Source organism: Megalobrama amblycephala, linkage group LG15 (assembly GCF_018812025.1).
Source record: "Megalobrama amblycephala isolate DHTTF-2021 linkage group LG15, ASM1881202v1, whole genome shotgun sequence".
Taxonomy (NCBI): domain Eukaryota; kingdom Metazoa; phylum Chordata; class Actinopteri; order Cypriniformes; family Xenocyprididae; genus Megalobrama; species Megalobrama amblycephala.
This window is the reverse complement of record NC_063058.1, coordinates 6,713,289-6,735,956: the sequence shown is the minus strand read 5'-3', so window position 1 is coordinate 6,735,956 and position 22,668 is coordinate 6,713,289. Positions and strand designations below refer to the sequence as shown.

General features: G+C 35.2%; 1 protein-coding gene across 1 annotated transcript; it reads left to right on the top strand.

Annotated features, from left to right (window-relative positions):
* The first annotated feature begins 770 nt into the window (after positions 1–770).
* Positions 771–22,445, top strand: slc17a6a (solute carrier family 17 member 6a). The gene is made up of 12 exons (XM_048158297.1): positions 771–1,479; positions 2,828–3,083; positions 3,280–3,398; positions 5,635–5,749; positions 11,403–11,490; positions 11,570–11,656; positions 11,762–11,904; positions 14,236–14,385; positions 17,103–17,235; positions 17,319–17,429; positions 17,584–17,711; positions 20,676–22,445. The coding sequence occupies exons 1-12, from the start codon at positions 1,394–1,396 to the stop codon at positions 21,021–21,023; spliced, it is 1,764 nt and encodes a 587-aa protein (XP_048014254.1). The 5' UTR covers positions 771–1,393; the 3' UTR covers positions 21,024–22,445.
* The last annotated feature ends 223 nt before the right edge of the window (positions 22,446–22,668 follow it).

Here is a 22,668-nt window from a genome sequence, read left to right as displayed (position 1 = left end):
ACATCAAAATGAAAACAGGAAGAAAACACAGGAAATGATGATAACAAACTAAAAGTCCTCGAAAACGTGACAACACCAGAGTGTTGATGTGCAGAACACATTATTATTTTTTAGTCCATAACAGAAAAGATTATGCATATCTTAAGAAGACAGAAAAAGACATTACAGTCTTTCGAAGAGAATATTCTTGCCCTTATTTATAAGTAAATTTAAACATTTGTTTACGTTTTTAATTTTATCTTAAGTGAAAATTCTACTTTATTATTATAGCTAATTTAGCTTTTGTTTATGGTGACATTAGGCCTAATATATATATAAAAAAATAGATTACATTGATCTGCATTAAGTAACATTTGGCTTGTGTCATCACTTACACATTTCTATGCCCCACAAAATAATCAAAATGAATTTTAGGTAAGGAACTGGAAAAAAATTAAAGAAGAATATTCACACTTTTTTTTTGTTTTTTGTTTTTTGCACTGCTAATACATATTTATGAATGATTTAACAGATCCGGGCAAACAAAAGACTTGACGCTATACCGACCTGTCATTGAGCTCCCTCTTGTGGTCATTAGTCATTATTAGTCTTTTTTTTTCATGCCCTACCCTGTTTTCATAAATCATTTAACCAAAAGGATTTGCTATGATTTACATGAATATTCTCGAATGAACGAAATTAAATAAAATTCTGACTCCAATAATAACCAATTCTATTGTTTCGTCACAAGAGCCCATATAATGCCAGCATTACTTGCATCTTTGTAACCCAACCTGATAAAACCACTCAATACATCAAACACTAATATAACATGACTCAAAAACATGTTTGCTAATGGATCTTTGCTAATTGCTAGATGTCAATACATTTCTTTTTAGTAGTTCATGAGTGATTGAGGGGAGCGCGCAGGTGTGGAGCGCGCAGCTCAGTCGCTGCCTTGCGGGTTCATGGAACAGCTGGACGGACGCGCGCTTTCCCTGTCCACGGTACCGAACGAGCTCCCGCACCTACTGCTGAGTTCCACCGCTCCAGATTTCTTTTTCTCGTTCTGTCTTTGTCATTTTCCTCCTCCTGGCTTTTTCAAAGGTGAATTCTGATGGACTACAGTCGTTTGTAATTAAAAATATAACGACAAAATGGAAAATCGAGGAATTACAGAAGAGGGAAAAGGAGTTTCAAAGGACATTTCAGTGACTGTGAAACAATATTTTAATTGATTGATTATTTTGGTGTTTTGTAGGTCGTCTACAAGGAATAGTAAAAACGCATTTTTACTGGGTCAAAAATAGGCTACTTGCTCAGGTTTCCACACTCAAGGAATATGCTGAAACATCTCACAGCTAATTCATATTAAAATTTCTTATTCATATCGAGTGGAATATTATCTTTGGAGATGGATACGATGAAGGAACGAGTTTTGGCTCCCGGTAAGGAGAGATTGAGGAATCTGGCCGGGAAAACCCTGGGACACATGCACAGGTATCAATCAGCCCCTTCCATTAAAAAAAATAAAACGTAATGATGTTTACAAAAATATTATTCGTTTATTGTCTCGATGTCAAAGTACAATTTACATGTCTAAAAGCCTATTTTCCCTACCATTACTACATAAAAATGGCTACATAACGCATCATTCATTATGATTAATACATTTGTAGTGTGACATTTTTTTTCGACATTTTTCGTTACGAGAAAATACGACAGAAATTCCTGTGTGCGTTAAAGATCGTGATATGATCGTGTATAGATCTAGAGATGAAAGAATTCCTCGGAGGATCGCTCCTCTGCCCACAGCGCGCCTGAATCAATTAATAATTCATGAAAAGAAAGTCGTGACATGACGAGCTTAGAATAAGCTCCTTTAATTCAATTATTATTATTATTATTATTATTTGATTTTTAACGAAAAAACAAACAAACAAACATACAAACAAACAAAAAAACGGTAGCTTATTTATTTTAGGAGCTCACATTTCAGAATAATCACAGCGGTTCCGTTTTACTCTGTCAAAATCGTCCAAATTGTTTGTATTGTATGAAAACAGTGACATTTTCAAAGGGTTTTTGTATATATTGCATTTTAGGCAGGAGATTGTGAAACGTTCAGAGTCTGAAGTGAATGGTGAATGGTTTTCATCACAGGAAAAAAAAAAAATCTTCACTATGATCCGATACTACACAAAAGTCAATCTATAGAATGGTATTTTTTTCTATTTCGTTTGTTTTAATGTTTATTTCGCATATTTATCTGTTGAAGTAGCCACAAAAATGTGTTACCAACGAAAAAGAAAATTCACATATAACCTGTATCTACTATGAAAAAATATGGTCACGTCTGCATTTAGAAGCTATAGGTATGTATTTCGATGAGAATGTAAGAGATAAAAATGCTGCAATGCGGTGCAAATAACTCAGTTTGCCAAGTCGTGATCAGACAGATGAACAGAGATGTACAATAGAACTCTATTCCGTTCTTGTGCTGAATGGTTGATGGATTTAATTATTAAATAAAATAAACAAAGAAACATGATAACATCACATCCACAAACTAGAGGAATAAAATTAAGTTAATGAACAAAAAATGTATTTCTCTGTTTATAACAGCTATTTTCAGAACGTTCGCCCAACGATTCTTTTTTCCCGCGGGAACTTTAGTCAGGGACGTTTTTGATCGAATATTCGAATGTTGTGGCTTAATTGTTATTTTCCCTTGCTTTATTTTCATAAACTAACATTCCCAGAACGCTCCAGAAACTAACAAAAAAGAAAACGAAATGTACTTTTTTTTTTTTTCCCCGAAATTGAGCAATGTTGTCTATCTTCACAGGGTGATGGAGAAGAAGCAGAAAACGGGTGAGGTTATCGAGCTGACTGAAGATGGACGGCCCGCGCAAATGCAGGAGAAGAAACCTCCTCTGTGCGACTGTACGTGTTTCGGGCTCCCGCGTCGCTACATCATCGCCATCATGAGCGGCCTCGGCTTCTGCATATCGTTCGGAATCCGCTGTAACCTCGGAGTCGCGATTGTCGGCATGGTCAATAACAGCACCATTCACAGGGGCGGCAAGATTATAATCAAAGAGGTGAGAATAACCTGTGACAGCCTTCCTCTCAGAGCCAATCCTCCCTGTCAGTCAGAGCACCCTCGCCATCTGACAAGGAAACATCAACACTGTGTATATTTTATGAGGAAAAACAAATGGAAATGTTTCATTTAAAGTATATAGTGTTTCATAAGTTTATACATTGAAATTATATATATAAATTTTTCCCCCTAAGAAAGCTAAATTTAACTGGGACCCGGAGACGGTGGGAATGATCCACGGCTCGTTTTTCTGGGGCTATATAGTGACACAGATCCCTGGAGGATATATATCCTCACGACTGGCTGCCAACAGGTAATTCACCACACGCATTTGTCTGGATATTAGAAATTTATTTATCAGTTTATATATTTACATACAGCCTAGTGACTTGTTTCACATTATATCAGGCGACAGTATCAAGGACATTTGCTTCTTTTTCTGTGCTTTATTTGGTTGCCATGAACCCTGAATGCAGAAGAGCAGACACGCTTTCCTCTGGAGACCTCATTAACCAGCAGACAGGATCACGTGTCCGTGTGCTTCTCACATTTTCTTCTTTTGTTCACTGTGAGACATGGACAGATTCAACAAAACTCCATCTTACTGAAATAGACTAATATTTTTAGCTTTTAGATAGGTTACATGTAGTAATCAATAATATATATGTAGTAATGTAATATACAAATAGATAAGTACATGTAAAGTGCAATATTATATATATATATATATATATATATATATATATATATATATATATATATATATATATATATATATATATATTGCACTTTACATGTACTTTTTATGTATAATATAAATGAATCTTTGGTCAAATGATGTTCCATGAAACAAATTTTGTAAATTGCATTTTTTAAATGATGTAGGGGAGAGCAGGGCACTAAGTAACACATTTTGACTTTCTCAGTTTGTGTAAATTCACTTGAGGTTCAGAGTATATATTTTTTCCCACATTAATATCACACATGTCCAGTACAATTATGTGGGTTTGTTTCATTAATACATTGTATACGTTTTTCTTGATTTACCCTGAAAGAATGGAAGTGAAATGTGACAACATGCCCCATAGGTGGGGTACATTGTAACATGACCATACAGCATAACCTGATTTTGCTGAGTTCAACATGTTCTTGGGTCAACATTTTTGTTGATCTTGGAACAACATTCAAATCAACCAATCAGATTTGAGGGACAAGTTTACAGACTATGTCAAGTTTAGGCTTAAAATCATGAATTGGTGCTTCTACATCAGTGTTATTCATCTATCATTTCCCTCCCATTTTTGGGATAACTTATGGGTAGGGTTAGGTTTAGGGGTAGGAATAGGGTTAAGTCTAAATTTTCAGACTGGAATGTTGTTCCAGGATCAACAAAATATGTTTATATACAATATACCCAGGAGTGCATCTAACTCAGCAATATCAGGATGTGCGACCATACAACAGCTTAAAATGTTAACTGATCTAATAAAAAAAATATATATATACAAGGCAATCTAAAATATTTTGTCAATAAAATACAATTATTAACTTTTTTCATATAAAATAATGACATTTTTTAATAAATAAAAATAAACTAATTTTTGCGTTTGACAGCAAACTTCGCAAAACACAGATATACAGCATAGTTCAAAACAATAATAATTAATAATTTCTGAACATTGACTCTCAGTCTTTATTCACCTTTTTCTCATGGTTTCTCAATAGAATTCAAAAAAGTATAGAACAGAATAGCACAGTTCCAATAGGGGCACATTGTAACAGTGTTACAACGGTTAAATAACGGATATAAGATTAAAATAATATCAGATTTGTCTAATTTTATATAAACACAAAAAATAGAGAGGGAAAATTAACTTAAGTAAGAAATTTACTTTTGCTAGGGTTAAATAAATGTTCAGTGATATCTTCCAAAGATTTTTTAAGTTTGGCGCAATTTTTTCTCGATATAGTGTTGATATGGCAACTAGTCTGTTTCGTCATGCTGGCATGTGTGGAAAGTTTTAAACCATGTGTGTTACAACTAGCCCCGCATTACTTTGTGCCCCACGCTCCCCTATATACAGTATGCACAAAACTGCCATTTTGAGATGTAGTATAGATGTATATAAAGGATCAAGTGTGCCTGAGCACCTGTTAAATGTCGATTTTTGATTTAATTGTTCTTAAATCATGGCTTTAAGAATTGTGAGATTTCCATTTGACTAAAGCTTGATTTCACACATTAAAACAGATGGCTGCACCCTATGTGAATTAGATTTCACACACAATTAATAAAACATGTGTTTTCCCGCCTTTTCTTGGAATGATTTCTCCGCTAGACACTGATGCCTTCGGGTACAACTGTCTATGCAGTAAATGTTCTTAACATCGAGTCCTGGCATTTATTTCCTGCTCAGTTTCTTGTATCTGCACTACAGATTTACCTTCAGTCAGTTGAAGGTTGTGGCCAATTTTATACAGTACTGCCTATGATTTGAAACAATTATAAAGTATGATCAGATTCTTTTTCTGCACACTTTGATCTCCAGGGTGTTTGGTGCTGCTATCCTGCTCACGTCAACACTCAATATGTTCATCCCCTCTGCGGCGCGTGTGCACTACGGCTGTGTCATCTTTGTGAGGATACTGCAGGGCCTTGTTGAAGTAAGACTCTGTTCTTTCTTTTAACCCATGTTTATCAAATTACTGATTAGTAATTTAAAGGATTAGTTCACTTTCAAATAAAAATTTTCCTGATAATTTACTCACCCCCATGTCATCCAAGATGTCCTTCTTTCTTCAGTCAAAAAGAAATTAAGGTTTTTGATGAAAACATTCCAGGATTATTCTCCTTATAGTGGACTTCAATGGACTCTCCAAATGGTTGAAGGTCAAAATGACAGTTTCAGGGCCACTTCAAAGGGCTTTAAATGATATCAGACGAGGAATAAGGGTCTTATCTAGCGAAGCGATCGGTCATTTTCGAAAAAAATGTAAATGTATATGCTTTATATAAACAAATGATCACCTTCCAAGTGGTTTCGCCAAAATCGCACATAAAAGCTTACGCTGAATGTCCTACGCCTTCCCTATTCTACTTACGGAAAAAAAGGAAATTAACGCTGTGGTCATTCCGTAAGTAGAATAAGGAAGGCGTAGGAGTAAGCTTTTTGAAGAAAATGAAAGTGCGGTTTTGGCGGAAGCACTTGGAAGGCGATCATTTGTTTATATAAAGCATATACATTTAAATTTTTTCCGAAAATGACTGATCGTTTCACTAGATAAGACCCTTATTCCTCGTCTGGTATCGTTTAAAGCCCTTTGAAGCTGCACTGAAACTAATTTTGACCTTCAACCGTTGGGAGAGGCCATTGAAGTCCATTATATGGAGAAAAATCCTGGAATGTTTTCATCAAAAATTTTCTTTTCGACTGAAGAAAGAAGGACATGGACATCTTGGATGACATGGGGGGTGAGTAAATTATCAGGAAAATGAAAAGTGAACTAATCCTTTAACAGATGTTTTATCCCTAGCATTTACACTAGACATATTTAAGGTTCAGCCCCCCTAAAGCAACCAGTTTAGTTTGACAGCATTTGTAACATGTCAGTTACCATAGACAATAATCTCTGCTCATCTCTCAGTTCGAAATAAACAAAAATTGTGTTTACAGCAATGCACTCACAATGGAAGTCTATGGGACAAGGCATTACAAAAATGCAGTTTAAAACAATCATATTTAAACATTATATGTGTTAACATGACTAAAATACTATCCTTATCTGTGTGATCTTATATTGGTAACACTTTACAATAAGGTTCCATTTGTTCACACTAGGTATCATAAACTAATATACATATATCAATAAACATTTAAATTTGCATTCATATTTATACATTTTAAATGAACATGGATTTCCATAGACATAAATCTTATATAGTTATATAGTTCATCTAAATTGTCATTCCTTGTGACTTTTTTTTCCCTGTGGAAAAAACAAAAAAAAGAAAATAACTATTATTTTGGACCCCACTGACTTTAAATATATGGACAAAAACAGTTCTTCAAAATCTCTCTTTTGTATGTGAAGAAATCAAGTCATTCACATCATTAAAATGAATAATGATATTTTCTTTTCAGGATGAAATTTCCCTTTGAAGACTTTTGAGCTAAATTTCAATGGTTATGAAACAATTAAAACAATGTAAAAGGTCAGGTTCAAAAATATCAAGCCATTGTTTTGCATTGAGAAAAAAAGTTCAGTATTTCACTTAAAATCTGCTATTGTTGACTGTTGTCTGTAAGAAATAAGATGATATTGGAATTTACCTGGATTGAATTCAGAAAAATATGCTAATTAAGATGGTTTTGAACCATGTATTTTAAACTAACACACAGAACACCTGTTAGAGAAAAAAATTTGTATAGTGTAGATTTGGATATTGTCCCTATTATAACCAGTGTAACTTCGTGATCTGCCTCCTTGAAAAAGCTAATAGGAGTCACATGTGCATTATCCCACTGACTGTACACTCCTAAAATAAAGGTTCTTTATTGGCATCGATGGTTCCATGCAGAACCTCTAATATCCATGGAATCCAATGCACAAAAGTGTCTTTACACTGGAAAACAGTTCTTCAGAATATAAAAGTCCCCCGTCAATAATTTTGTCATTTAAAACTCATCTTTGATCACCAAAATGTCATATTTAAAGTATTTTTCCATGCCTTAAAATAGCTTGAATGTAACCCAACACCCTTGTTTCATTTAGTATATGTGGAATCTATGAATATGCAAATTAGCCCCGCCCACACTCGCATGAGCTCCGAGATCCACTCAGTCAACTTTACTATAGTAAACCCTGCACAATGGTATCGCTCTTTACAACATCGGACACATAACGGTAATTAATATGATTAGCCTTTGGCTTGACTAAGTTATCAAACAGCTAATAATGTTACACAAACCATGTTCCTGTTCACCATCTCAGAGTCACACAGCTGCGTTCTGAAAAGTCTGTATCTTTAAAAAAGCTTTGAATAACGCAGAACTTCAGTGGAGAAAGGCATATAGTTCATCATAGCATTTTAATATACATCATAAACATGATTCACCTGCTATATTGTACCCAATGTACCCAATTTTTCACATCAACAGAAAAACATACCGGGATAACCGGGCTTCTTTTGAGAATCCCCTGCTTCACAGCATAGTTAATGATATGCTAAAGCCCGCCCACACGGTGACGTGATTAGTTACAAGGTAGTTTGTTGCGTCAGAATGCCTTTTTTCACTGCAGTTTTAAAGAGAAAATACTCAACGATGGTGTTGACTAATGAATTTGCACATGATTTGTATTAAAGCATATTAAAAACACCACAGAGACAATAAACGACAATAAAAACAACAGGGGGTACTTTAAAATGTTCTTCACACTAAGAAAAAATGGTTCTGTTAAGAAGTGATAACTGAAAGGTTCTTTGAGGAACCCAAAGGCATCACAGTGAAAAACACGTACTGGAAGCTTTATTTTTTAAAGTGTACATCAGCACAGCAGACACACTGAAAGCAAGAGAATAAACAAAATATGAAAAATGAAAAGGAGAGTAAACTGACTCATCTCTTATTCAAACAAAACTCAAAAGTTGAACATTGAAAGAGTATTAGCAGCTGCTCGCTGGCTTTGTCCGTGTACCGGTCGTGTGCCATTCTATACTATTGTTCAGCATACGATGCGTGTTGACTGTACATGAATTATACCCCATTTGAGGTTTTATTGTAACCACACTAGTTTGTGTTGTGTGTATTGACAGTAGCTCTGTGGATTTGCTCTGCTTTGCTGGCTGCAGCAATTTGAGTCTATCAGTGACTGATTCTGTAACAATTAGCTGCTAATGAAGATTTAATGAGCGGCATTAGTGTGTTTGTGGTGAATCAGATCTGATCTGCTTGCGTTTGCGCAAGTCTGCACGGATCATTAATCCTTATTTGAATTGTGACTGTATGAGTTACTGTTCATTTGTTAAGAGTTAGATTTGTCTCTTTTTTTTTATGAACCCTTGTAAGGTAATTCTTAAGCATTTTTGTTCTGGAGAAAGTTTTTCAGTTTTTATCTGACCTATATCTAATTGATAGATATTTATTTTTTTTATCTCATCTCTTGCTTTTAATTTTAAATCAATTCGCTTTTAATAAGAAATCAAATACACTGCTGAACAATAAACAATATCTAAAATTCAGCTTTAAGCACAGGATATAAATTATATTTTAAATTATATTCACATAGAAAACAGTTATTTTAATTTGTAATAATATTTCGCAATAATATTTTACCGTATTTTTTGATTAAATAAATGCAGCCTTGGCAATAGAGACTTCTTTCAAAAACATTAAAGGTGCCGTAGAACGTCTTTGAAAAAGATGTAATATAAGTCTAAGGTGTCCCCTGAATGTGTCTGTGAAGTTTCAGCTCAAAATACCCCATAGATTTTTTTTAATTAATTTTTTTAACTGCCTCTTTTGGGGCATCATTAAATATGAGCCGATTTAGGCTGCGGCCCCTTTAAATGCTCACGCTCCCCGCCCACGGAGCTCGTGCTTGCCTTAAACAGTGTATGTACAAAGTTCACACAGCTAATATAACCCTCAAAATGGATCTTTACAAAGTGTTCGTCATGCAACATCTCTAATCGCGTAAGTACAGTGTTTATTTGGATGTTTACATTTGATTCTGAATGAGTTTGATAGTGCTCGTGGCTAACGGCTAATGCTACACTGTTGGAGAGATTTATAAAGAATGAAGTTGTGTTTATGAATTATACAGACTGCAAGTGTTTAAAAATGAAAATAACGACGGCTCTTTTCTCTGTGAATACAGTAATAAACGATCGTAACTTTAACCACATTTAACAGTACATTAGCAACATGCTAACAAAAAAGTTAGAAAGACAATTTACAAATATCACTAAAAATATCACGTTACCATGGATCATGTCAGTTATTATCGCTCCATCTGCCATTTTTCGTTATTGTTCTTGCTTGCTTACCTAGTCTGATGATTCAGCTGTGCACAGATCCAGATGTTAATACTGGCTGCCCTTGTCTAATGCCTTGAACATGAGCTGGCATATGCAAATATTGGGGGCGTACATATTAATGATCCCGACTGTTACGTAACAGTCGGTGTTATGTTGAGATTCGCCTGTTCTTCGGAGGTCTTTTAAACAAATGAGATTTATATAAAAAGGAGGAAACAATGGAGTTTGAGACTCACTGTATGTCATTTCCATGTACTGAACTCTTGTTATTCAACTATGCCGAGGTAAATTAAATTTTCAATTCGATGGCACCTTTAAAAAGGTTATCAATTAGCACTGCATCATATACTTTTTTGTCAATAAATACCTTGAGATGGCTTGAAAAGCACACATAATAATCCATATCTTGTTGCATTAGCGTGTTTATTGTCTTCACGTTTCATCAGTCAATGCGTTTCTGCATTTTATTCAGCTGCTGCTAGAGCGAATAGCTGAATTACTTCTACGAAACCGCTTTGGACTTTCTGCGAGAGAGCGCCCTCCGGCTTCCAGCATGAATGAAACAGTACACGAGAGTGAACGCTCCATAATGTTTAGATCGCCTCATTTTAGTTAAGAATAAAACGACAGGTCATGCATAGACTATCTTGCCCGAAAAAAGTGCGGGGGACGAATTTACGTTTTATTAAAAGTGTCCCTCGTGTATTCTACGCCCATGGTCATGCTCAGGAAACCAGTTTGAGATGATTTGACCTTTGTGACATGTGCCTGGTTTCACAGACAGGGCTTAGATTAAACCAGGATTAGGCCTTAGTTTAATTAGGACATTTAAATAGCTTTTATAACGTGCCTTAAAAAACATTACCGGTGTGCATCTAGAAACAAAACAATGGGACTGACATATTGTTGTAGTGATTATTTGAGTAACTGTTGCCTTTTTATCAGCTGAAACTGATCATTCTCCTCTGACCTCTGGCATCAACAAGACGTTTTCAACCCACAGAACTGCTGCTTACTGCATATTTTCTCTTTTTCGGACCATTCTCTGTAAACCCTAGAGATGACTGTGTGTGAAAATCCCAGTAGATCAGCAGTTTCTGAAATACTCAGACCAGCCTGTCTGACACCAACAACTATGTCATGTTCAGAGTCACTTAAAACCTTTTGTCCCTATTCTGATGCTCAGTTTGAACTTCAGCAGATTTGTACTGACCATGTCTACATTTTGTAATGAAAATATTTAAAATCTTTACTGCATATAAAATATTCTGTGTACAGGGTGTGACCTACCCAGCATGCCATGGAATTTGGAGCAAGTGGGCTCCACCCCTTGAGAGAAGTCGTCTAGCAACCACCTCTTTTTGTGGTAAATACAATTTGCCTTTTTAAAAGCCCACATAACACAGAATACCCAAAATAAAACCTTTACAAACACCCTGTTTCAGGTTCATACGCGGGTGCTGTGATCGCCATGCCATTGGCTGGAATATTAGTGCAGTACTCAGGCTGGTCTTCTGTCTTCTACATATATGGTAGGTTTATAATCTTGACTGTGAACTCTGAAATGATAATAGAATATGTTCAGTTTTGAGGGTACTATTCTTGTTTTCCATGATTTTCTCTCCATTGGGCTACAGGTTGTTTTGGGATTGTCTGGTACATGTTTTGGATTCTGGTTTCATATGAGAGCCCAGCAGATCATCCCACCATCACAGATGAAGAGAGAACTTACATAGAGGAGAGTATTGGAGAAAGTGCCAAACTACTTGGGCCGTCTGAGGTACGTTTTCTTGCGTGGTTTCCACTGGAGAAATCTGAAGATCCATGAAATCAAATTTGGGTATTATTCAATGTCTATTAGCTATAGGGTAACAGTGCTGTTCAAGAATCGTAGAATCATCTATTCATCATAGAATCCTGAAAAAAGTATCACGGTCCCAACAAAAATGTTTTCAACATTGAAAATAATAAGAAAAGTTTCTAGAGCACCAAATCAGCAAATTAGAATGATTTCTGAAGGGTCATGTGACACTGAAGACTGGAGTAATGATGCTGAAAATTCAGCTTTGTCATCAAATACATAAATTACAATTTGAATTTTTATATATGATTAAATAAATACAGCCTTTATGGAAGCTTGTTTCCGGTACTGAATAAAAAATAAAAAAGATAACTGCGACTTTTTATCTTACAATTCTGACTTTATTTCTCACAATTGCGAGTTTATATCACACAATTCTGAGAAAAAAAGTCAGAATTGCGTGATGTAAACTCGCAATTGCGAGAAAAAAAGTCCCTTTTTTCAATTACCTTTTTTATTTTTTATTCAGTGGCAGAAACAAGCTTCCATAAGCCTTGGTGAGCATAAGAGACTTCTTTCAAAAACGTTAAAAAACGACTCCAAACTATTGAACGCTTGTGTAAAATTAACAACAATTTATAGTAGAAAGGTATTAGCAATAGCAAGAAGCAAATCATGTTTTTTTTTCCAAGTTGTCTGAGTTCTAGGAGCTTTTGCCCTGGAGAGAATTTGAGAATCTTTTAGGATTCCTTTTCATCTCAATTGCTGTTGCTCGGCTTGAGAATATAAATCCATTACATGCTGTTAAATGTAAATAAATAAATACTAACGTTCAGGCTGAGGAAGAAGATGAGGCGAGGCGTAGCGGATCTAAATTACAGTGTAACTTTATTAAAGGTGCAAAATGTAATAGTTTTGCAGTAAAATATCTAAAAACCACTAGGCCAGTGTTATATATTTTGTTCACTTGAGTACTTACAATATCCCAAATGTTTCCAACTATTTGTAAATCGTGAGAAAATTGCAATTTTAACCAAGGCTCCGGGACGTGTGAGGAGTCGCCTGTCAATTGCGTCATACCCGCGTTAACCCACAAACACCAAAACACCAAAGACACTTTAATATATTACACATTTTAATAGTCAACGGAACAACTGTTTTGATATATTTATAGACAGAAAACTAATTATTGTTATATAGCTCAACACGTTTAGTCTTATTGTTTAAATCTAATTTTCTTGATTTTTTGCAAGTACCATGCTTTACCATGCCTCATAGAAAAACACTATTTTGTCAAGTAGCTAACATAACAGTAATACAGAATTTTCTCCATCATACAATACGTTTTAAAATGAATTGCATGCCATTTATCAACACAAGCATCCAGCATTTAATATGATATTCTAAAATCGATCTATCTTACTGCAGTTCCTTTCAAACAAGTGTCTTGCCAAGTGAACGCACAGAGTAACCATATAACATCATTTTCAACACACTCAAATATATCTAATATTATAAACAGAGCTGCGTTACCTCATACTCATGACCGGAAAAGCAGAAGCGGCGCCGACGACTGTGGCATAATAAATGTTCCGCTGCTCGTGAGGCGTGTGATGTGCAATCGCTCCAGCGGCCTCGTTTAGTTCCCACAACACTCAGTCCTGCTCTGCTTCATACTACAGTAATGCTAATAATCACATCCATGAACATGATTTCTTCCCGAGTCCTATCCCTATTCTTTTGCACCGTCCGTTGAGGTGGACACCACATGTCCCATGATTCCGCTCTCAAATTTGGCATCATCAAGCTACGCCTTTGTTTTGAATAGGCTTCTAGCGACCTCTAGCGGACAGAATTCTTACATACTGTGCCTTTAAACAAATCAAAAGAGAATAATCCAAACAGTGTGTATAAGCACATCCAACACCAGACAATGAAAGAATGAAACTGAGGGCATTATATACACAACTAACCAAGGATCAAAACAAGGAACAGGTGTGTGAAATCAATGAAACAATAAGTAACCATGACAACCAATGATAAATGTGCTAGAAACCATGACAACAGAAAGGAAACACAAGACAAACTAAAAGTTCTTGTAAATGAAACTGAAACATCTGTATTTTTATGTTTTTATTTGTTTGTTTCTTTCAAAAGATTTTACTTAATCAAAATTCATGCAACTTCTGAATATCAATAAGAGAGACTGTAGAAAGGTGTAGTTACAAAATCGAGACTGTTTTGATTGCTTAAAATCTTCATGCTATAGGTCTTCTATGAATGTATTAACATGTTTCTTTTTTTCTACAGAAATTCAAGACACCCTGGAGGAAGTTCTTCACCTCCATGCCGGTCTATGCAATCATTGTGGCCAACTTCTGCCGGAGCTGGACCTTCTATCTGTTGCTCATCAGTCAGCCAGCGTACTTCGAAGAAGTGTTTGGCTTTGAAATCAGTAAGGTGAGAGAATTTAGGGAGAAAATGTGTTTGCATTAATCAAGTCTCAGTATTTGACAGTGTGCTGGTGTATTTGCTGTATGAATCGGTCTCATATGCAATCCTTTCTGGTTGTGGTGTTTGACCCCTCATTCACCGCTGTCATGCGTTGAGTCGCCGTATTGGATTGTATTTGAGACGTTGGGCATTCAGATATGTGTGTTCATAGTGGCGTACATAAATGAAACCTGACATTGTTATTGATCTTGGGCTCCTGAGCTGAGAGAGTGATATAAATCCTGCAAGCCTGACAGGTGTAATTGAACCTCTGCTTTGATTCTGCTGGTCAAACTGCCTCATAGGTGCAGCATGGGATTTGTTTTGGGGTTTTTTAAACAGGGCTTGTTAAGGATTACAATTGTAGGGATATTTTTGAGCTACACATTTGCTTATTTAGGATACTAAATAGCATTGTAGAGGTTTGCAGTGTTTTCTCAGTGTTTCTGAGCCAGACATTGTTCATTATCGGTGATATAGTTCACCCCAAAAAAATCCTAAACATCTAAACCCGTATGACTTTTGTTTTTCTGTGGAAAACTAGGAGAAAATATCTGAGCTGTATCTTACAAGTTGTCCATATGACGTGTGCACTGCATCTTATGAAGATATACAGTGAATTTGTGTGAGGAATATGTGCATATAAGCTCTAAAATGTCTAAGATTTGCTACATGAGACATACGCTTTTAATCTGTGCAACCCTTTTAGCATACTTTCTTAAAAGGGTTTTACAGAAATAATATACTTAGAACCCCAGTTTCACAGACAATGCTTAAAGGGATAGTTCACCCAAAAATGAAAATTTCTGTCAATTACTCACCCTCATGTTGTTCCACACCCGCAAGGCCTTCGTTCATCTTCGGAACACAAATTAAGATATTTTTTAATATAAAACGATGGCTCAGTGTGGCCTCTATTGCCAGCAAGATAATTAACTCTTTCAGATGCCCAAAAGCTACTAAAGACATATTTAAAACAGTTCATGTGACTACAGTGGTTCAACCTTAATGTTATGAAGCGATAAGAATACTTTTTGTGTGCCAAAAAAACAAAATAATGACTTTATTTCACAATATCTAGTGATGGGCGATTTTAAAACACTGCTTCATGAAGCTTCAAAGCTTTACAAATCTTTTGTTTCGAATCAGTGGTTCGGAGCGTGTATCAAACTCACACGATTTCAGCAAACTAAGCTTCTTTACATCATAAGTGTTTCGAAATTTCAATGGCTCACCACTAGGCCTCATTGAGCCATCAGATTTTATCAAAAAGATCTTCATTTGTGTTCCGAAGATGAACGAAGGTCTTACGGGGATGTAATGACATGAGGGTAAGTAATTAATGACAGAATTTTCATTTTTGGGTGAACTAACCCTTTAAGCTAGTCCTAGACTAAAATGCATGTTTGAGTTGTTTTAACTGAAAGCAACTTGCTCTGACATATCTTAAAATATGAGAAGTGTAATATATTAATCTGGTGCAACACATTCAACAAGGTGCATGGAATATAAACAAAACTTTTTTTTTATAAACAATACATTTTATGTTTATTCTTGACCCCTCAACACCACAAGTGTTGCTGGTATTGTTTATAAAAAAATATCTTAAAATATGTCAGTGTCATTGTTTTGTCTCAAGATGCACACCAGTGATGTTTTTGCAAGGGTATGTTTATAAAAGCTACTTAAATGCCTTAAATAAACTAATTCCTAATCCTGGCTTAGTCTAAGCCCTGTCTGTGAAACCGGGTCTGAAAGAATATACTTAAGTGTGAACTGAATGTAATGTCATTCAGAATTAAATGAAAATGTATTATAGTGTAAATTTATATTAAATGCAATTAGTTGAATTTAAGGGTGCTTTTTTGATGCACTTTTATTAGGACTTAAGTACATCTTTATGTAATTTCATAATTACTTCTATTGTCTTTGAAATATGGTTGAAGTTACTGCCGAACGTACTGACAATAATTTATGGTAAACTAAAATATACTTTAATGCCATTTCTCTTGAAACTTGTATGTATGTATTTAAATATATTTGTAATTACACATTTGAAATTATGAAGTTGTAATTTAGTACATATGTTAACTTTAAAACTAAATCAAATAGCACTACTGTTAAAACTATAATGAAGTACTTTACATGTGCTTTAATATGTTAGCCGACACATCAAAATAAGTGTACTTCTTTAAAGCATGACAAAAGATTATTAAAACAATGGAATTATTACAAAGTGTTCTTAAGTGCGTTAAGAAACATGAAAATGGACACTTAAGGTACACTTAAGTGGCATTTTATTTCATTTATATTATACAGCTTTTTTAAATGTACATATATAAAATATTTAATTTGAAATTTGAAGTACACCATAAGTGCACATTATTACAATTAAAAGCACTTCTTTTTCACGAGGGAAGTGCAAATGAGTGTTAAAGCTTTAGTGGAGGGGACTTACAAGTCCCAAATATTATAAAAATCACCACAATGTTGAAAACGTGGCTCAGGGATTCAAAATTTTTCCTTTTGTTTTTAACGAAAGACAGTAAGTCACACAGGTTTGCAACAACATGAGGGTGAGTATGTTTTGTAAATGGTTATTTTTTTTTAATTTTCATACTTCTGATGAACTATCCCTGTAAGGTGATGTCAGGAGCACTGATGGTTTCTGTGGCTGTTGTCAGGTCGGGATGCTCTCTGCTCTACCCCACCTGGTTATGACCATCATAGTGCCAATTGGCGGTCAACTTGCTGACTTCCTACGCAGCAAAAACATCTTAACCACCACCACTGTCAGAAAGATCATGAATTGCGGAGGTGAGTGTGACCATATTTGATTACATTATTTGTGAAATTAATAGAACGTTGGTATGACCTTTGACCCACCAATTTCACTGCAGGGTTTGGAATGGAGGCCACGCTGCTGTTAGTGGTTGGTTTCTCTCACAGTAAAGGTGTGGCCATCTCATTCCTGGTACTAGCAGTTGGTTTTAGCGGCTTTGCTATATCAGGTGAGACGCTTTACAGTTCTGCTGTCACACACTGACATGTTATTGACTTCACTGCAAGTTTTGAAATCCCATTTTGATTGACCTGCATTCAGAAATATAAAATAAATGTTTTCCAATATTTCTGATTTTTTTTTTTATCCGGCCCCTCTCTAAGGTTTTAATGTCAACCACTTGGACATTGCGCCAAGGTATGCCAGCATACTGATGGGTATTTCTAATGGAGTGGGCACACTTTCTGGAATGGTCTGCCCTCTCATTGTAGGTGCTATGACCAAAAATAAGGTGAGAAATCTTGAAATTTTCTGCATTTTCTTTATTCATTTAATCATGTTTTTTTTTTTAAATGGAACAGTTTATTGAACCTTTATACAAAATATCAAAAAAGAAAAAAAGAAAAGAAAAGTGATGGCAACAGGCAAACAATAAATTAATATTATTCAACATATCCTAGCTTTTTACAGAAAATATTCAGATGTAATCTAAAAATATTCAGATGTAATCTATAACATTTTCATAAGTAACTGTAATTTAATTACACATTTTGTCTCAGTAACTGTAACTGATTACAGTTACATTTATTTTGTAATGAAATTATGTAACTCCGTTACATGTAACTAGATTTATTGAGAGATGAACAAATAAACGTTCTTCCAAAGCCCGATGTGTCATACTTGATTCTTACATTTAAAAAAAAAACAGATGTATTGATAATTGATGTAATGATAAATGATAAATGAAGTAAATCTAAGTTGCTTCAGTCCTTGTTCATCTTGAAATATAACTAAAAACATAAATGTTATCCTTACATTTAATTAATAAAAAATCAGTAAAGATTTCACAGCAAAAAGAAACATGAAAGTGGACATTTTTACCAACATGTCCTCCAATTCGCCTATATAGGTCGTTTGTCACTTCCCTGAAATACGACCCATAGGAGCGTTTACTAAAGTTGCGTCCCTATTAACAACAGGACACTTTCATTTGAACTTTTATCTGCATCATATTTCAGGTTTCGCGTAGCTCAATTGGTAGAGCATTGCAAGATACAACTATATGCAATCATGTGATCATATGATCGTGGGTTTGATCCCAGGGAACGCATGTGCTCATAAAGTGTATATACACTATAAATCACTAAGGGTAGGTTTAGGGATGGGGTGAGTTTAGTCGTTAATAAAAAAATTAGTTTTGCTAAATGGAAATAGGACAAATGGCGGGTAAGGGATCATGTAAAAAGTCCACACAATGCATTTAAATGACCACGCATTTTGATTGGTAACGACGGTCATACGTCATTTCGGGGTAATTTTTTTTGGAGGAGGACAGTCTCGTTTTTACATTTATACCAAAATGCTTCTACTTGCTAAAAATGTATAAACTATCAATCAAGACGACAGAAGGCATGTAGATTGTGTAGTAAAATTTTGATCATAGGCCTTTGCGTATTTGCATAACAAATATGAGACAGGAAGCTTAAAGGGTTGGTTCATTCTAAAATGAAATTTCTGTCATTAATTACTCACCCTCATGTTATTTCAAAAATGTTGTAAGACCTTCGTTCATCTTCGGAATACAAATTAAGATATTTTTGATGAAATCCAAGAGGCTCAGTATTGGCGGCTTCTACGTCAGCTTCACACGCATGCATCGCGCTGCTCACGTGAACAGGCATCAGTCAATACTGAGCCGGCGTTCTGAAGTAGAACCTGGAAACACTGAAATGAAAATAGTGTAGCAGAATGAAAGGGGAGAGATGAATTTGTTAAATAAAGTCGTTATTTTTGTTTTGTTTTTGCGTACAAAAAGTATTCTCATCGCATCATAAAATTAAGGTTGAACCACTGTAGTCATGTTGACTATTTTAACCATGTTTTACTACTTTTCTGGACTTTGAATGTGGTCATTTCATTGCTTTCTATGGGGGATAAAAAAGCTTGGATTTAATCAAAAAATATCTTAATTTGTGTTCCTAAGATGAATGAAGGTCTTACGGGTGTGGAACGACATGAATACATAATGACAGAAATTTCATTTTTGGGTGAACCCTTTAATGGAGTTAAAGGATTAGTCCACTAAAAAATTCCTAATAATTTACTCACCCCCATGTCATCCAAGAAAAGAAATTAAGGTTTTTGATGAAAACATTCCAGGATTATTCTCCTTATAGTGGACTTCAATGGACTCCAAACGGTTGAAGGTCAAAATTAGTTTTAGTGCAGCTTCAAAGGGCTTTAAATGATACCAGACAAGGAATAAGGGTGTTATCTAGCGATAAAAGATACAAATCTATATGCTTTATAAACACAAATGATCGTGCTTTGCCATTCCACCTTCCATATTCTTCGAAAAGCTTACGCTGTATGTCCTACGCCTTCCCTATTCTACTTACGGAAAAAAACGCGTTCGTTCCGTAAGTTGAATTTTGACCTTCAACAGTCTGGAGGCCATTGAAGTCCATTATAAGGAGAATAATCCTGGAATGTTTTCATCAGAAACTTTCATTTCTTTTCGATTGAAGAAAGAAGGACATGGACATCTTGGATGACATGGGGGTGAGTAAATTATCAGGAAAATTTTATTTGAAAGTGAACTAATCCTTTAATTTTTGGAATTGCATACTACCATTCTCTACATTAGTATACATGCTACATTTGACAAAATGTGCAGTATACAACAGAACTCACTGATGAGATTGTGGCAATGCGTTCAACTTGACATTCCATTTTCAATTTGACCAATGATGATAAACTATGTTTTTTATAATGATCTTTTTTACACAAAATTGGTACAAAAATGCAAAATAATATTTACTTCCATTGACTAAACATGCAACGTAATAAGATCTTTATTTTATATAACATGTTTAGTGTTGCATAATGTGTACTGTTTCTCATGCTATTTTTTTCAACATTTTTTCAAAAATCTAAAAAATGCTGGGTTGTTTCAACCCAAATTTGAGTCAAATTTGGACAAACCAAACTATTAGGCTAAAAAAATTAATTTACAAATTTAACCCAACAGCTGGGTTTATCCATATTTGACCCAAATGTGGGTTGAAACAACCCAGCATTTTTTAGAGTGTAAGAAGTATGCAGTGAATCAGCCTTCAGCGCTGTAGACAAGCATTCCATTCCAAACATAGCCACAAGAAATTACGTAATATTTACAAAAATTGCATTCTATTTTTTTCTGAATTACAAAAAGGCAAAGATTGGATTCTTAATTGTCTCTTTTTTTGTCCACCAGACTCGTGAAGAATGGCAGAATGTGTTCCTGATCGCCTCTCTGGTGCATTACGGCGGTGTGGTGTTCTATGGGATTTTTGCGTCCGGCGAGAAGCAGCCGTGGGCAGATCCAGAGGAGACCAGCGATGAGAAGTGTGGCTTCATCGATGAAGACGAGTTGGCGGAGGAGACCGGTGACATCATGCTGAGCCACGCTCCTTTTGGAGGCCAGGCCGGTCTTGGGGGCCCCGCCAAAACATATGGGGCCACGACACAGCTGAATGGGGGATGGGCGAAAAGCTGGGAGAAAACTGAGGAATACATCCAGGAGGACGCCGAGCAGACGTATAGAGGAGACGGGTACTCGTAGAGATTTCTTTCCCAATGAGTCAAAACAAAACAATCCTTTAAAATACGACAAAGTAAAACAGAAATAAAGAGAGATATGAGTGATTATAGACACTGTAGGAGTTAGAGACATCTTTTAAAAAGAGTCTTTGTGCAATCTGAAGTGAATATATTTAAGAGGGAGATATATTAATGAGAATATACAGCTAATCATATATAAAAAGTCATTTAGGATTATATAAAGAATATATATGGCTAAATCAGTTTAAAGACTATGTAAAAGTTTTTTTAAAGTACAGATATGTTCAATTATTACTGTGGTTTACAACATTTAATCAACTGACAATATTTAATAGCACAGACATCTGTAATCAAAGCACAGGTCTTGGCTGTTTTTACAGGTTTAGACTAGTTTTGTTTGAGTTTTGTGTCTTCTACTGTAACTTTAGTAGATGAGTAGTTGAGATTAACTGGTCAGGACCAATTAGTGCAGAGTAGAGTAGTTTAGATTAACAGTTTTGTTCAAAAGAAACTCTCTGGTTTACAGAGCTCTTGCCATCGACCTCACAGAAAATATGCAAAATTTGGGTTAACTATATTATATAACTTAAACCTACAAAGAATGCTGTTTAACATTATGTACGTGTACTATATTACACATTATAAACTGGTCCCTTTATTTGGGACATAAACCAATAGAAGGTAGAGCAAAATAGACATTATATAACTGCTCGGTGCAGAAAGAGTCTAAAATAGCACAAATTTGCAAAAACATAACTGCTATATCTGAATACTGATGTGTATTAAAATAAGTGTGAAATATATTGAAAAACCTTTAAATGTTTGAAACATCCTAAAGTACACTTGAGAACTTTTTAAAGTGCAATCTTGTATAAATTTTGTTCAGCTACTTACATCAACACTACATTCAAGTGTGTGCTTGGCAATACAGTCCTGTATTTTAAGTGGTATTAAGCTGGTCTTCATTTAAAATGTTCCATTTTAACCATCATATAATGACAAACCCGACATTTTCTAAGATACTTTGAATGCACTGACATGTTGTTATTTGAAAAAAAGAAAGAAAAAAAAAAGTCATTTCTATCTTAAGTATGTGTTTTGACATGGATTTACTGTTTCTGTGAGACTGTTGTGAAGCTGGGTCAGTGATATCTGTGCTAACTGTTTATTGGGCCATATTTATCATAGAAACTGTCATAACAGTGAGGCTGTCCATTTGGGATGTATATTGCGATGCCACTGAGAGCCTTCCATTTGTACGGTCGAATCCTGAATAAGGATCTGGTGATCATCTAATGTATTTAATTGTCGCCATGCAAAGCTGATGTAATGTGTTCTTGAGTGAATCTCACAAAACCCAGCAGGAACATGTCTAGGTCCTATTTCATCCCAAAATCAAAAGAATTACAGGGTTAGTTCACCCCCCAAAAAAAGGTCAAAGTCACCCTCATGTCTTTACAAACATGCCAGACTTTTGTTCATCTTTGAAACACAAATGAAGATCTTTTTAATTAAATCTGAGAGATTTCTGTCCCTCCATTGACAGTCTAGGCAACTACCACTTTGATGCCTCAAAAAGTTCATAAAGAGATCGTAAAACGAATCCATATGAATCGAGCAGCTTAGTACAAATTATTTGAAAAGAC

What these genes read in the sequence shown, in the direction of transcription:
- slc17a6a (XM_048158297.1), top strand. Translation starts at nt 1,394, where the DNA reads ATGGATACGATGAAGGAACGAGTTTTGGCTCCCGGTAAGGAGAGATTG. An exon ending in AAAGATCATGAATTGCGGAG is followed by an intron (nt 17,236 to 17,318) that starts GTGAGTGTGACC and finishes ATTTCACTGCAG; the next exon opens with GGTTTGGAATGGAGGCCACG. An exon ending in TAGCGGCTTTGCTATATCAG is followed by an intron (nt 17,430 to 17,583) that starts GTGAGACGCTTT and finishes CCCCTCTCTAAG; the next exon opens with GTTTTAATGTCAACCACTTG.